The sequence below is a fragment of the Delphinus delphis genome, chromosome 18, assembly GCF_949987515.2.
Source record: "Delphinus delphis chromosome 18, mDelDel1.2, whole genome shotgun sequence".
NCBI classification, from domain to species: domain Eukaryota; kingdom Metazoa; phylum Chordata; class Mammalia; order Artiodactyla; family Delphinidae; genus Delphinus; species Delphinus delphis.
Genome location: NC_082700.1, coordinates 1,055,198 through 1,071,004, shown reverse-complemented (window position 1 = coordinate 1,071,004; position 15,807 = coordinate 1,055,198). Strand labels below are relative to the sequence as shown.

Genomic DNA, 15,807 nt, shown 5'->3' with positions numbered 1-15,807 from the left:
ACCAAATCTCTCCTGGCTCCCCTTCATTCTCCTGTTGAGTCCCTCCACTGAGCTTTCCATTTCAGCTGTTATATTCTTCGGTTCTAAAATTTCCATTTGGTTTTTCTTTATATCGTTTCTTTGCTGAGACTCTATTTCTTTTCTGAGGCTATTCTGTCATTTGTTTTAAGTGTGTTCATAATTGCTTGTTGAAGCATTTTTATCATGATTGCTTTAAAATTTGTCAGATAATTCTAACATCTCTGTTATCTCAGTGTTGGCATCTATGGACTATCTTTTTTCACTGTTTGAGATATTCCTGGTTCTTGGTATGACGAGTGATTTTTGATCAAAACTTGGACATTCCCTGGTGGTCCAGTGGTTAGGATTCCAGGCTTTCACTGCCGTGGCCCAGGTTCAATCCCTGGTCAGGGAATTGAGACCCCCTGCAAGCCACGGCACAGCCAAAAAGAAGCTTGGACATTTTTACATTATGAGACTGAATTTTAGAAGATGTGGTATATATACACAATGGAATATTACTCAGCCATAAAAAAAGAATGAAATAATGCCATTTGCAGCAACGTGGGTGGACCTAGAGATGATCATACTAAGTGAAGTAAGTCAGACAAAGACAAATATCATACAATATTACTTCTACATGGAATCTAAAAAAATGATACAAATGAACTTACTTACAAAACAGAAACAGACTCACAGGCATAGAAAATAAACTTATGGTTACCAAAGGGGAAGGGGGGGTGATAAACTAGGAGTTTGGGATTAAAATATACACAATACTATATATAAAATAGATAACCGGGACTTCCCTGGTGGTGCAGCAGTTAAGAATCCACCTGCCAATGCAGGGGACACCGGTTCAATCCCCGGTCCGGGAAGATCCCACATGCCGTGGATCAACTAAGTCCGTGCGCCACAACTACTGAGCCTGGGCTCTAGAGCCCGCGAGCCACAACTACTGAGCCTGCATGCCACAACTACTGAAGCCCACGTGCCTAGAGCCCGTGCTCCGCAACAAGAGAAGCAATCACCAATGAGAAGCCCGCGCACCAACAAGAACCTACTGCATAGCACAGAGAACTATACTCAGTATCTTGTAATAACCTATGGAAAAGAATCTAAAATAAATATATATATAGTAAATCAACTACATTTCAATAAAAAAGTAAAAATAAAATAATGTTCATTCAGGCTCTTCAATACTACTTTCACCCTGATTCTGAAGATTTGGGCAAGTGATGTATTTTTATTTTGTTATTTATTTTTAAAAATTATTTATTTTATTTTTGGCTGCATTGGGTCTTCGTTGCTGCGCGTGCATGTGGGCTTTCTCTAGTTGTGGCGAGCGGGGGCTACTCTTAGTTGTGGTGTGCAGGCTTCTCACTGCGGTGGCTTCTCTTGTGGCGGAGCACAGGCTCCAGGTGCACGAGCTTCAGTAGCTGTGGCACACGTGGGCTCAGTAATTGTGGCTCGCGTGCTCTAGAGTGCAGGCTCAGTAGTTGTAGTGCACGGGCTTAGTTGCTCCGCGGCATGTGGGATCTTCCCGGACCAGAGCTCGAACCCGTGTCCCCTGCATTGGCAGGTGGATTCTTAACCGTTGCGCCACCAGGGAAGCCCCAAGTGATGTACTTTAAAGAGCTGAATGCTTTTGTATTTTATTGTGAAAAAAAGAAAAGTGACGTAGAAAAAAAAGACTGAATTTTATTTAAATCTTCTGTTTTAGCTGTCTTTCCTGACACCACTGCAGCAGGGAAAGAAGAGACACCACCGCATCACAAGCCAGATAAGGGGAGAAGCCCATATTCCCCGCACAGCCTGCTTTGACACCTACGTGGGAAGAGGTCCTTGCTTCTGCTGGGTGGGATGGGAGTCCCTGCATCCCCCGGTCCCTACTGACACCATGGTGGGGTGGTCTTGTTATGGCTGAGTGATGACTGAGGCCCTGATTCCCCACTGCCCCTCTGACACCAGGCAGGAGGGAGGGTCAAGAGCGCCCTGTTACTGCTGGGTAGGGTGGAGTTCCAGGCTCCCCACGTGCTGTCCACTACACCACAGAGTCAGAGTGGCAGGGCTCCATGAGGGCCTTGGGGGTTAAAGTCCTGCTCCCTACTTGGTCTGCTGGGGTACTGAGTGTCTCCTTACAGCCCTGGGAGTTGGCTGTTGCTGGCATGTGTGGGGATGGGACCACAGCTCTTTTCTGTGCATCTGTCTGAAAGTTTTCTGTCTTGCTAGCCTACCCCTTACCTTGTCCTCTGGCTTTTCTTAGAGCCTTTTTTAAAAATGCAGCCCCTGGCTCTCTGACTGCCAGCTTCTTCAGCTCCAAGTCTGAGCAATGTGAGGGGAATCACTGCCATGCTGTTCCTCAAGCCCCCGGGTCCCTTGATGATTTGCCCTCTTGTCTCTACCTTTCTTCTCATTTTCTTGTACATACAATTTCTGGGGTTTTAATTTGTACTCAGAAGTGTAAGTTTAATTTTTACCGTTAAACTAAAGATTAAGGGCCCTCCATCCACACAATGGAATATTATTCAGCCTTAAAAAGGAAGGAAATCCTGTCACCGGCTACACCGTGGATGAAAAGTGAGTCACAGACAGACAGTACCGTGATTCCACTTCCATGAGGTCCCTAGAGCAGGTCACATTCATAGACAGAAAGCAGAGTGGTGGCTGCCAGGGGCTGGGGGAGGGGGGTGGGAGTTGTTTAGTGGGTACAGAGCTGCAGTTTGGAAGATAAAAAGAGTTCTGGAGACTGGCTACAAATCAATGTGAATGCACCTACCACTACCTTTGAAATGAAGAATTACATATCTTGGTTAAGATAAATTTTATGTTATGTGTATTTTATCACAATTAAAAAAAAACCAACTAAGAGCCCTCTGTGATGTGATATAACTTCTAAGATAACCTGTTGCATATTCAATAAATATTAGAAGGTACAAGCCATATCAGAGAAAGGAAAAAATGAAATAAATAATTTTGTCTTTGGGAGTTGAAATTTATTTGGGGGGCATGATAAAAATACAGAGAGATATAAATTTTTGAACAAAGGTAATATGAACAAAGTTCTAATATTGCACCAGAGGCAGAGGGAAAGCAAATTACAGAGAAATAGTAAGAGTAACTGAGTAATAATAATTGGGATTAGCATGAGGACTGAGATTATATTGAAGGAGAAAAAAGAATCTGGTGGAGTATAGAAATGGTGAAACGACAGCACTATTCAAGAAATATACTGAATACAACAAGTTTTGAAAGAAATCATCAGAATGCACATTCAACTCTTACAGAAGTTAAGACTACATTATTAAGTTTTAATCATGAAGTGCCCAAAATATTACCTTTCACGTTCCATTTGCCTTAGATGATCATTTTTTATAGCTTCAATCACTAAATTAGTATGTGGGTCATCCTGGGGGAAAAAATGAGTGATTCAGAAGAATCAAGAACTAGATTTCTAATCAACCTCACCCCTAGGCTAGCTGTATAAAATGGAGAATATATTAATCTTTCTAAACTATTTTCCCTTATGTAAACTTTTTCTTCTTACTTCTGATTACCTATCACATTCTCCACCGAACTAACATAGATTCTAGCAGCTGATACAAGGTCAGGCTGGAAAGAATAGGGCCAAGTACACAGAAGCTGTGGTTGTTAGTACAAATGTGTGATATTATAAATTCTTAACTCAAATATAAATGCTTTAATGATCATCAATTACTTAGTATGATCCATATTGCTACTTCCTATTGAAAACATAGATGATTTCTTTCACAACATATATGACTTTTTCTCAATATGGAAGTTATATATAATAGTTAACATCTACCCAGCACTTACTATGTTCCAGGTACTATTTTAAGCATTTCACATGCATTACCTCATTTAATCCTTACAACCCTACGTGGTAGGTTGTTATAATTAGTGCTATTTTAAATATAGAGGAACAAGGAGAGTTAAGTACTGAGTAGTGGGGCCAGCCACTATGCTGCGACACCCTTACACCCCATCAGGAAGACCTATTAGGTTCAATTTATGAAACTGACATTACTATACATTGTGATGTATCAACACAGGCAAGTGCACAGGGTACGACTCCATATAAAATAACATTAAAGAATGACAATTTTTCCTAAGATTCTCCTTTTTGTTTTTTTGACTAAAATTGTGCAGTCTGTTTTAACCACAATCTCTAGCCCTATTTCAATAGCCCTGGTGTCGACCTAATTTAAATAACAAATGAAAATGATAAAACACATTAATACAGGGCTGGGAGAAACCTGAAATGTCATCCACTCCAACTTTCTCATTTCTGGAGACAGAAAAGCACAGGTAATTAGCAGCTGGCTATGTAACAGTCTTCCTCATACTCACATTTGGTGAAATGTATTTACCATCTTCATCAGTTTCTAATGGAACAGCAATCAGCTTTTGGAATGCCTTCTTCATTTTTTCTCGATCTCCAACAGCAAAGTAACTAAGAATTAGGTTGAAGCCTGCCTTCAGGTTTGGTGCCACACTCATTATGTGCTCAAATGAATTAATGGCATCTGAATACTGCCCAGTTTTAATAAATGTAACTCCAATGTTCTGCATAATTTTAATCCTAGAGAAAAATAAACATGGATTCGCTTTAAAGGTCTGAACTCCCTAGTATGGCAATCAAGACATTCCACAAATAATTTCCTTCTTTTCTTTCCCACTTTACTTTTTTGTTTTGTTTTGTTAAAGCTATATTGATGTTTACTTTACACATCATAAAATTCACTTATTTTAAGTGTATGATTCAATAATTATTGCTATATTAACACAGTTGTGGAACCAAAACCACATTCCTACTTTGTCATTTGCATCACCCCAAAAAGAACCTGTGCCCACCTGCAGTGATTCCTCGATCCCACCTCTAGCCCCAGGCAAACACTAATTCACATTCTGGCTCTCTGGATTTGCCTTTCTAGACATTGTACATAAATGGAGTTACAATATGTGATATTTTGTGTCTGGCTTCATTCAATTAGCATAACCTTTTTGAGGTTCCTCCATATTACAGCATATAAGAGTACTTCATTCCTTTTTTATTGCTGAATAGTATTCTATTGTATGGCTATACCACATTTTATTTATCCATTGACTACTTGATGGACATTTGGATGGCTTCTACTTTTTGGCTATTATGAATAATGCTGCTATAAACATTCATGTACAATACTTTGTGATAACACATGTTTTCATTTCTCTTGGGTATATACCTAGGAATGGAATTGGTCATATGGTAAATTTGTGTTTAACTTTTAAAAAAAGCAACCTAATTATTTCCAAAGTGTCTGGGCCATTTTATATCCCTAACGTATGAGGATTCCAATTTCTCTACATCTTCCTCAACACTAATTATTGTCCATATTTGATTATAGCCATTCTAATGAATGTGATCCCACCTTATTTCTAACCACTCCTCAATATAACCCCATTTGAACTAAATCCTTTTACTCCTAGTTCTCTGATCAGATCACAGTATTTCCCGGACTTTTCTCACAGTGCTCCCTCTGTCGGGAATGTTACCCCTTCGCTTGTCTTCACTTTAGTAAGCAATCCAAGTATACCTCCTTTCGTTAAGCCTTTCTTGACCTTTCTTGTTCTCAATAATTATTCCTTCAACTTAATTACTATACTATCTCTTGATTATGGACTGTTAAGCCCTTAACATATACTATATAATATTATTATCTTTTTCTAAAATGCTCAAATTCTTGGCCTCACCTGGGTTAAAAGTACCTCAAGGGCATTGTGTTCTGTAAGTTAGATATTTGCTGATGATAATGAGATATCATGCATAATTCGAAAACAAATTATTGTGAAAAGTGGTATTTACAAAGAAATTAACTTTCACAGAGGCTTTGTACTGTGCCTAGGAGAAATTATGACCAGTGAGTATCCTGGTACCTTCCTATGTTCCCATAGTTATAACCAGACCATAAGGTAGTCTACTGTTTCTGCTCCTGAAATACTGTAAGAACAGGAAACATCCCAGCATCCCCCTCTTCCCCCCTCTTCTAAGATTCAACAGTAACCCTTCCTCTCACGCTTCCCTTCTCAAGCTGTAGTAAGAATGTAAGGAGGTCTTGATTTCCAGTCTTGCATTCTGGAGTCTGGTATGTTCTAAAGAACCGCTGTTTGATTTGGTGTTGGCAATAAGCTGTATTCTGGCACTATTTGCCCGCAGCGTTATTCCCTATATAGGCCCATTAGCTTAGTTTTACTCCAACTGATCACATATTATGCCTTCAACCTTTAACTTCCATCACACAAACGCATGCAAGTAGTCACAAGGGGACAGACCAAAGTACTACAGCTACAACAAGAATCTAACACCTCTCATGTACAGATACCATAAAGCACTCAGCCCACTGGCAACGCGTCAAGAGTGACCTTGTTTCTGAAGAACGACACTTAAATTCTACACACTTACCTCATTTCTTTATGGACACTTGGAATTTGATCTAAGGCCATTCGGTAGAATTTAATGGCTTTGGAATAATTTCTTTGCTTTAAATAAATATTTCCCATATTCACTTTCAACCGTCCTAATTGAAAAAAATTTAATGAATATATAATATCCTACTTTGTTCACTTTTTCTATGATATTTTAGATGACCTTAATTTATATTTTTTGAAGGTCTTCTCAACTTATGAAGCTTCAGACATTAACTAAATTTCTCACTTTAAAACAGTTATACTATTTTCATGTATGTGCACACTAAACTTCTGCAAGGAATTGGAACTTAAGACAGATGGATTCCTGGAAACATGGCTAGAAAACAAGAGTGACATTATAAAACTGGAGTTCTGTTCTTCTAAGAAAACATGGGACTTAAAAAGTATTAGATAATTCAAAATTAGACCTTCTTTTGGGCGTTATTCCAGCATCTCCCAGAGCTGCAAGATGTACAGTTTATCCTTTTTTCCCCACATTTTCTACGGTAAGCATTTATGAATTGGTGAGAAAAAGTGTTTCTACAAAACTTGAGACTCAGCTCAAATGCAACATCCACTCAGAAAGCTTGTCTAGACTTTCCAACTCGTACTCAAGTGACCCCACACCTCTTTTCACCAGGACCTGGGGGTCTGAGGTAACGGTCAGCTCTCCATAGTCCTGACCCTTCTCCACTCTGCAGGGCCCACCCCACGGCGCAGGATGAAGAAGCCTGGAGCTCAGGAACAAAAAGAGTACACTTACCCGGTTTAAACTATATGATGTAATAGTTTAATAAAATATTAAAGAAAATGATATTCTGATACACTTTAATACTGAGACCAAAAAATTACACAATATAAATGCTAAATATAAACAAAGGTCTCTTGTGGATAATTATACAAGGGAAAGCATGTTCTGTAGGTTGCCCTGGCTCATTCTACCTGTGATACAGAATACTGTTTTCATTTACTGTTAGGCAATGTATCTTATACCAACTGTATTTCTTCATTTGTATTTGTGTGAATTTTCATATCTTTAAGCAGGGCACCTCTATCATAAATATGAATTTGCTCAGAGTACAGATCATTTCATTATAAGAAAGCATAAAATGAGGAAATGGTAAATTAACGGTACAAAAGAACTATACTTATTGGAAAAACTGACTATACACACTTACCTGCATTGCTAAACATCTTATTTTTCACTATAACTTGATAGGTGTTTAGTGCTTCAGGATACATTTCATTAGCTGAATACTGACTGGCCAAGTTGAAAAGAACCTAAGGAAAAAATATTGCAAAGAGACACATAATGATCATTTTAGGTCCCTTTTGCCTATAATCTTTCTAGAGATTAAAACACTATAACAAAGTTAGATGCTTCTATCAAGATTCCCAACCCATTAAGCAATGAAGTACACAGAGAACACCTTGCATTCCAATATGAACCAGAACATTAAGACAGGTGGGAGCTTCCCTGGTGGCACAGTGGTTAAGAATCCTCCTGCCAATGCAGGGGACACAGGTTTGAGCCCTGGTCTGGGAAGATCCCACATGCCACGAAGCAACTAAGCCCGTGCACCACAACTACTGAGCCTGCGCTCTAGAGCCCACGAGCCACAACTACTGAGCTCGTGTGCCGCAACTACTGAAGCCCGCGCCACCTAGAGCCCGTGCTCCGCAACAAGAGAAGCCACCACAATGAGAAGCCTGCGCACTGCAACAAAGAGTAGCCCCTGCTCACCGAAACTAGAGAAAGCCCACGTGCAGCAACAAAGACCCAATGCAGCCAAAAATAAAAAATTAAATAAATTTATAAAAAAAAGACAGGTAGAGCTTTCCTCTAAATTTCACCTAATTTTCCATGTATTCTTTCTAATTAATGGATTTGCTATCTTTTAATCTCAGGAAGACCCACAAAGAATAAATATGTATTATTACTATAGCTGGTAATAAAAGGAGTAAGGAAGAGAGTGGACCAAACTCTCTTTGTAAATATAAATTAAACATCATGTGGAATACCTTAAACCTTAATTTGTACAGTATTGCTGCTCTACGTGCAAATTTATAATTTAAATCATTAAGTTACAGTAAATTATGTTCCTGAAGGAAAAAAAATAATCATCACAAATTATTCCCAAATCTAAAGACTCCATGGAATTTAAAAATATTAGCTATAAAAAAAAATTAGCTATAAATAGTAAACATATAAAAATTCTTCTTGGGCTTCCCTAGTGGCGCAGTGGTTGAGAGTCCGCCTGCCGATGCAGGGGACACGGGTTCGTGCCCTGGTTCGGGAAGATCCCACATGCCGCGGAGCGGCTGGGCCCGTGAGCCATGGCCGCTGAGCCTGCGCATCTGGAGCCTTGCTCCGCAATGGGAGAGGCCACAACAGTGAGAGGCCCGCGTACCGCAAAAAAAAAAAAAAAAAAAAAAAAAAAATTCTTCTAAGTTCTAACGTCCTTTTTTCCACTTGTTTAGCATATGAAGACTTTTCCTACTGAAAACATACCCTTTTAAACAGCAGTATAAATATCAAAGAAGTGTCTTTTCAGAATTGAATAAATTTTGCTAGAAATTAGCTGGTTTTTTCCCCCTACTCTCCTCACAGAACATTATCTTATTCACCTAGTTTGAAGTTCTCTAAAATCACAGACCAAAAAGTCCACATTAGAATCTCGTTATCGGAACCTCCCTGGTGGCGCAATGGTTAAGAATCTGCCTGACAGTGCGTGGGTTCGAGCTCTGGTCCGGGAGGATCCCACATGCCACAGAGCAACTAAGCCCGTGAGCCACAACTACTGAGCTTGAGCTCTAGAGCCCGCGAGCCACAACTACTGAAGCCTACACGCCACAACTACTGAAGCCCGTGTGCCTAGAGCCCGTGCTCCGCAACCAAGAGTAGCCCCCATTCGCGGCAACTAGAGAAAGCCCACGCGCAGCAACAAAGACCCAACGCAGCCAAAAATAAATAAATAAATTAGAACCCCATTATCTCTCTATGTTTGGTGACGGATGTTAACTGGACTTATTGTGGTGGTCATTTCATAATATATACAAATATCAAGTCATCGTGTTGTATACCTGAAACTAACAGAACACTGTATCCCAATTATACCTCAAAACAAGACAAAATGAATCTCGTTAAAGTATCCACACTGAATAGAACCCAAATATTAGCAATCTTCACGAGTCCTTGGCTGGTAGGTTTACAAGTATTTACTACATTATTAAAAATGACTAATTAACTAACTAAAGAAGATCACTGTACATACCAAAGATAAGAGTGGTCCCATGAACTAAAGAGTATTATTAATCTAATTCTGGGCACCTTAAGTCCAATAAGGCTTAAAGAACAAGAGAAAACAAAAAAGAAAAAGAAGTTCTGGAATCTATAAATTCTCGCCAAGGTAACTGTACTCAACAGGTACTTCATACTTACTGAGTAAGTTAAATCCAAATTGATGTTTTCTGGACTTGTAACTTGTTCTCGTTGCCTCACCAGGACTCTCTCTTTTCTTCCCGCATCTTTTGCCTTTTCTAAGGCCTGAAATCAAATGTATACTGTGTAAACTCCTCTGAGCACTCACACGGAATTTGGTGCATTCGGGAAGTGTCTGCGGGAAGCAGGGGTGGCTGCCATTACCCCTGGCTTCCCTGATGCCCCGTGTGCTCCTACCATAAACTCCCTTTCTATTGTTTAAACGGGAGCTCTTCCTCCCGCATGGAAAGGCCGAGTGTCTTCTCTGGGAAAAAAGAGGAAGCGTGGGGGTTAAGACCTGGAGCACACCTGCTCCACGTCGAGGTTCTCCATCACCTCACCTCCCACCCCCTTTCGGTCTGACCATGTCTATCTACTTCCTTTTTCCTCCCAACTCCTGAATCTTTGGTGTTTTAATTCAATCTCATGAGGTAGGAATTTAGGTGGATTTGTTTGGTTTCTCGGATGCTCAAAATACAGACAAGTATTGGATCATGGATCATGGATAACTGCTACTCAATACGACAACAGATCCTTAGTTTCGCTCAGATCTTACTCAGGATGCCAAGAACCTTTTATCAATTTCCACTGAGAGACTGACCACAGTCACATTAATTAAACATGGAATTTTTTTTTTAGAACTAGATAAAAAAGCACAGGTTCTGTGAGCAATAAAAGTAGCTTATACTGGGGCTTCCCTGCTGGCGCAGTGGTTGAGAGTCCGCCTGCCGATGCAGGGGACGCGGGTTCGTGCCCCGGTCCGGGAGGATCCCATGTGCCGCGGAGCGGCTGGGCCCGTGAGCCATGGCTGCTGGGCCTGCGCGTCTGGGGCCTGTCCTCCGCAGTGGGAGGGGCCACGACAGTGAGAGGCCCATGTACCGCAAAAAAAAAAAAAAAAAAAAGTAGCTTATACTGAACCTTTCTAATGGTATTCATTGATCTGATAACTAAGTCACAGAAATTATATTTATGTGGTATGATGACCAAAGTAATGTGAACAAAGCAAACTAAGAGAAAAGATTCAATTTTAAAAAAAGCAGCAGAGTTGGATTGCCAAGAAGCAAACCACGATTTTGCAGTTTACTTAGGACAAAATACTTTAGAGCAGTCAGCCTTGAAGGAGAAAACAGCCCTTAGTGCTGTGTGTGGGCCATGGGCTCCACCTGCAGCAGGCTGTGCGTCCCATTCAGCAGTCCACCAGGCTGCAAAATTTAGCCAACCGATGCAATGGAATTTTTTCCCCTCCTTAAATGACCAATGTGAAAAATTACAAAATCAGCCAATTGTTTTGACTTCAGAGTTTATGAAGCAGAGTTTCAACTGCAGGTTCTCAAAATAATTATTTCAGTGAAAACTCTAAGGCCAGTCCACAACAAAATGGAAGTATTTATCTATACATGTGCTTACATAGGTACACACATAAAGATACATATGCACACACTTCACAATCTTGAATCTTATAGTTTATGAACTCACCAATTTTAAGTCTCCACAACTGTTGGCAATACAGCTTTCTTCTACCAACTCATTTACTTTCTTCTCTAATTGTCTTATCTTTTCTTCTGGACTGTTAAAGAAAAAAGTAAGTATATTTGAATCATTCAACCACTAACAATACACACAAAATTTAACCTACTTTTAACATTGTTCATCATGTGCTTATAAACTTTAAGAGTAAGTCACAGATAAGACAAATATATAAGGGGCCTTAAAGAATAAATGTGCCACTGTTTTTAATAACTACATTATATAATTATTCATAATAGTAAAAATAACCAACATTTATTTAGCATAAGTGTAATTTAATTTTGAGCTAAATGCTTTACCCTAATTATGTCACTTAATCTTCACAAGAATATTTGATACAAGTACTATCATTATCTCATTTCACTGACAGGGAAACTGAAGTTTAGAAAGTTAAGTATTGGCGGTCCAGTGGTTAGGATTCTGTGCTTCCACTTCAAGGGGCACGGGTTCGATCCCTGGTCAGGGAACTGAGATCCCACAAGACACACAGGGCGGCCAAAAAAAAAAAAAAACGAAAGAAAGTTAAGTACTAAGCCTGAGATCATACAGCTAGTAAGTAACAGAGCCAGGATTTAAACACATGATAAGGTAACTCTAGAGCCATGCTATTGCATTACCATCCCCAAAGGAAAGCAGATTCTATGGCAAATGAAAACTTTATCTATGGTTAGAAAGACTGAAGACCCCATAAAAGAGAGAAAATTATTTACTACCAAATAGATGCCACAGAGACTTTTTTTTTTTTTTTGGCCGTGCTGTGTGGCTTGTGGCATCTCAGTTCCCCGTCCAGGGATCGAACCCGGGGCCATGGCAGTGAAAGCACCAAGTCCTAACCACTGGGCCGCTAGGGAAGCCCCACTCACCACAGAGACTTCTAACGAGGTGAGGAAGTTTAAAACCCTGACTTCATTAGTAGCAAACGAAGTGTCCCCAGATCAGCCATGTTTCAAACACAACACCAGTGTTGCTTTACTACCACTTTCTTCAAATAAAACACAACACTCTGAATGTACGTTACTGCCTAAATAAACTTTTACTACAAATATATCACAGTAAACATCAATTCTCTTAATTCTCTACAAATGGACTTTGAAAAAGAACACAGGAATAAATTTCACAGTATAGGTTTGTCTATAAAATCATATTCTTCAGTAAAACCTGGGATTAAGACAACATATTTTATTAGTTTATAGAGATTGCAAAATTCTAATAATAGATGGTGGCTTTCTAAAGGTTAAAAAGTTCAGAATTCAAAGTACGGAATTCTATTTTCAAGCTGTCTGAAACACTCTAATAAATGTCTTTAAATGTTGCTTACAGGTTGTTATAATTAAGCCTAAAATATCAATATAAAAATGTAACGCTAAAACTCTGTAAGAGAATTTTATGAAGACAGTGAAAGTCACTACCCCATCCCTACCAGCCGCCAGGAGAATGAACTCTGTGCAGACACTGCTGGGCGCCTCCACAGGAGCCTGCCGCCGCCCTGCGTCCCTGAACGCGAAAGCTAGGCTACAGGAGAGTCTCACCCTCCTGCCGAATGTCTGGTTCCATCAGGCACGTGTGATGAATTTCTGGCCAATGAGAAATGAAGACGCGTCTGCCTGGGGCAGATGTCTCCCGGAAAGATCCCTGCTCTTCAAAGAGGACCTAAGACTGAGCACCTTCTGACTCTAGGTTTTATCAACTACAGGAAGGTTCTGAGCTCCCGTGGCCCTCCTGGAATCACGAGGATGGGCAGGCTCTTGAGAAGAGCCAAGAGAATCAGAAAGAAGCTGAAGCAGCGTGAGGTTATTGAGAAGTTAAATTAACCATCCTCCAGGCCTCCTGTTATGGGAGATAATAAAACATTCTTGTTGTGTGTGATTTTTCTGACGTTTCCAGCTGTTAGCAGCTGACAGGATCCTAAATGACATATTTAAGTAAGATAACATGTATTTGTTAGCAAACTTGCTGTCATTAACTAGGATACAAAGTACACTGACTTTCTATATAAGTTCCTTATTAGTCAAAAAGAGAAATTATGTAATTTATACAATAGCCCAAATACCAGGTTTAAGAATTACAATTTAAAAACATGAGCCCTGGGGCTTCCTTGGTGGCGCAGTGGTTGAGAGTCCACCTGCCGATGCAGGGGACACGGGTTCGTGCCCCGGTCCGGGAAGATCCCACATCCCGCCGAGTGGCTGGGCCCATGAGCCATGGCCGCTGAGCCTGCGCGTCCGGAGCCTGTGCTCCGCAACCGGAGAGGCCACAACAGTGAGAGGCCCGGGGACCGCAAAACAAACAAACAAACAAACACACATGAGCCCTGGAAGTAGACCGCCTGGGTTCAAGTCTCAGTCCTGCCGTGTACTAGCCTGACCCAGCGAGCTCTCCGTGCTTCCCTCCCCCTGAACTGATGACACAAGAGCTCAGGGAAGCTCGTGCACAGCGCAGGGCACGCAGTGATCGCACAGAGAGCACTCGGTAAATGCTGGCTGCTATCACTATTTGTAAAATCTAATGGTGCTTAGATATCAGTAAATGTACACAGCTGAATTTACACCGTAGCTTTTTAGCTACTCTCTAGTCAATGGCACAAAACTAAGTTAATTCTATAAAAAATTATATTTCTCAATATCAATATGACAAACTAACTTATACATTTTCTTAATTTTTTTCTTTGAAATATTCTTTTAAAATAAGAATATCTTATTACATGTACAGCAACATGTGGCCTTCAAGAGAATCAATACTGGCACGTACAAAAATCAGATACATCTTCGAGTCAATAATATTACAGTAAAACTGCATGGAATACACAGGGCTGCTTTTCTGAGACTTGATTCTTTTGCTAGTTCCGAGAACCAGGGATGATGCTTTGGTTACTATTCTGCTGACATGAACTTTTCAAATACGTAAGGATTATGTACTTGAGAAGTAAAAGTTAAGAACATGCAACCAACCACAGCAGAGCAGCACAGGACTTGCATACCTGTCTTCGTTCCTGGCCTCCAGGGGCGGTGCAGGGCCCCGCGACTGACCGAGGGGGTCGAACGCAGAGCCTGAGACACAGTCAAGAGTTCACGTTTAGTGCTCAATCCAGCACAACTGAACGGATATGAAACCGCGCACATGCTATTTAATTTACCTATTTATTAAATGGAATGGACATTTTTATGCTTACATAAATATTTTGCATATGAAGAAACTGGTAAGATTTTTAACATACATAAAAACATGTAAATAAAACTGTGTGTTACCATGTAAAAACAAAAATAAATATCTCTCAGTATTTATTTCTCCCCCATAGTAATCTATCCCTATTATGAACTCTAAATGGCCAATCATGTGAGTAATAACCTGGTATTAGCCTTTTAATTTTCCATTACTGGTATAATAATCATTAATTTTCGTCATAACAATTTTATTTAAAAATTATTATTTAACTTATCATATATTTAAATACTGTTTTCACCTTTAATTCTTTAGCTCTAACTCACATACAAATTTTAGATGTAGAGCTCGGCATGTTTTGGCAGATTACATGCCAGTGTAACTACCACCTCAACTGGGATGCAGAACATTTTCATCACCCCTTTCCTTTCTTAATGGTACCTAAAATAATCAATGGCATGTTAGATATGGTAATATATTTACACATACAAAAACATTTAAAAAATTTAAAGATCTGAAAAAAATTAATAGCTGAAATAGAACAAACCTCTCAAAGCTGCTTTGGTAAAACCAGCTGCTCTCACTGCTGTCATGGGTCTAGTAACTCCATCCTTAGGAGAACAAGCATCATTTAAAGAGCATTCTTAAATAAGACCTGCCTCTTACTTGCAGAGCTGCACGACACACGTTGTAAATACAGCCTAGCGTGTAACACTGGTTTCGTCCCCTGCCGGCTTGCTCCGTGCTCCCACCTCCTCATGTGCCGGCCTGTCTGCACTTCACCTTTCCTCTGTCAAATTCTGATTCCTTGTCTAACTGGACTTACTCCCAGTTTGAAAAGAAAAGCACTCTTAAGGATTTTTAGATAGTACCTTACGCAGCTTAGTAGCTGGCTACTCCCCTACTTTTGGTTGGTCTCCTATATGCCTAAGAGAGAAACCACAGAAACTGCTGTAAATGACAGCAAAGGAAGAGCGGGTCCCAGAGTACATCCTACAAGCAAACTATCAGGCCTATGTCCATTCCCAGTGGGATTTCATTTGAGACCTGAGTAAATAAATCCAAAGAGACTTTGCCACCAAAGATTTCAAAAGGTCCAAACTTCAGCCCACAGTTTAAAGAACCAGGGTCACTATATAAGTAACAACTTAAAAAAACTTTGGTAATAATAT

General features: G+C 40.0%; 1 protein-coding gene across 3 annotated transcripts in view; it reads right to left on the bottom strand.

The window, feature by feature from the left end:
- The window catches only part of IFT88 (intraflagellar transport 88), a 75,926-nt gene that overhangs the window by 43,554 nt on the left and 16,565 nt on the right, over positions 1–15,807 (bottom strand). For all 3 annotated transcript variants that reach the window (XM_059995587.1, XM_059995588.1, XM_059995589.1), the window contains exons 6-13: positions 15,183–15,246; positions 14,454–14,523; positions 11,426–11,516; positions 9,911–10,015; positions 7,647–7,749; positions 6,464–6,578; positions 4,372–4,603; positions 3,339–3,409 (exon numbers count right to left, since the gene is read on the bottom strand). In XM_059995587.1, coding sequence (XP_059851570.1) covers positions 3,339–3,409; positions 4,372–4,603; positions 6,464–6,578; positions 7,647–7,749; positions 9,911–10,015; positions 11,426–11,516; positions 14,454–14,523; positions 15,183–15,246 — 851 coding nt within the window. The remainder of the gene's footprint in view (positions 1–3,338; positions 3,410–4,371; positions 4,604–6,463; positions 6,579–7,646; positions 7,750–9,910; positions 10,016–11,425; positions 11,517–14,453; positions 14,524–15,182; positions 15,247–15,807) is intronic.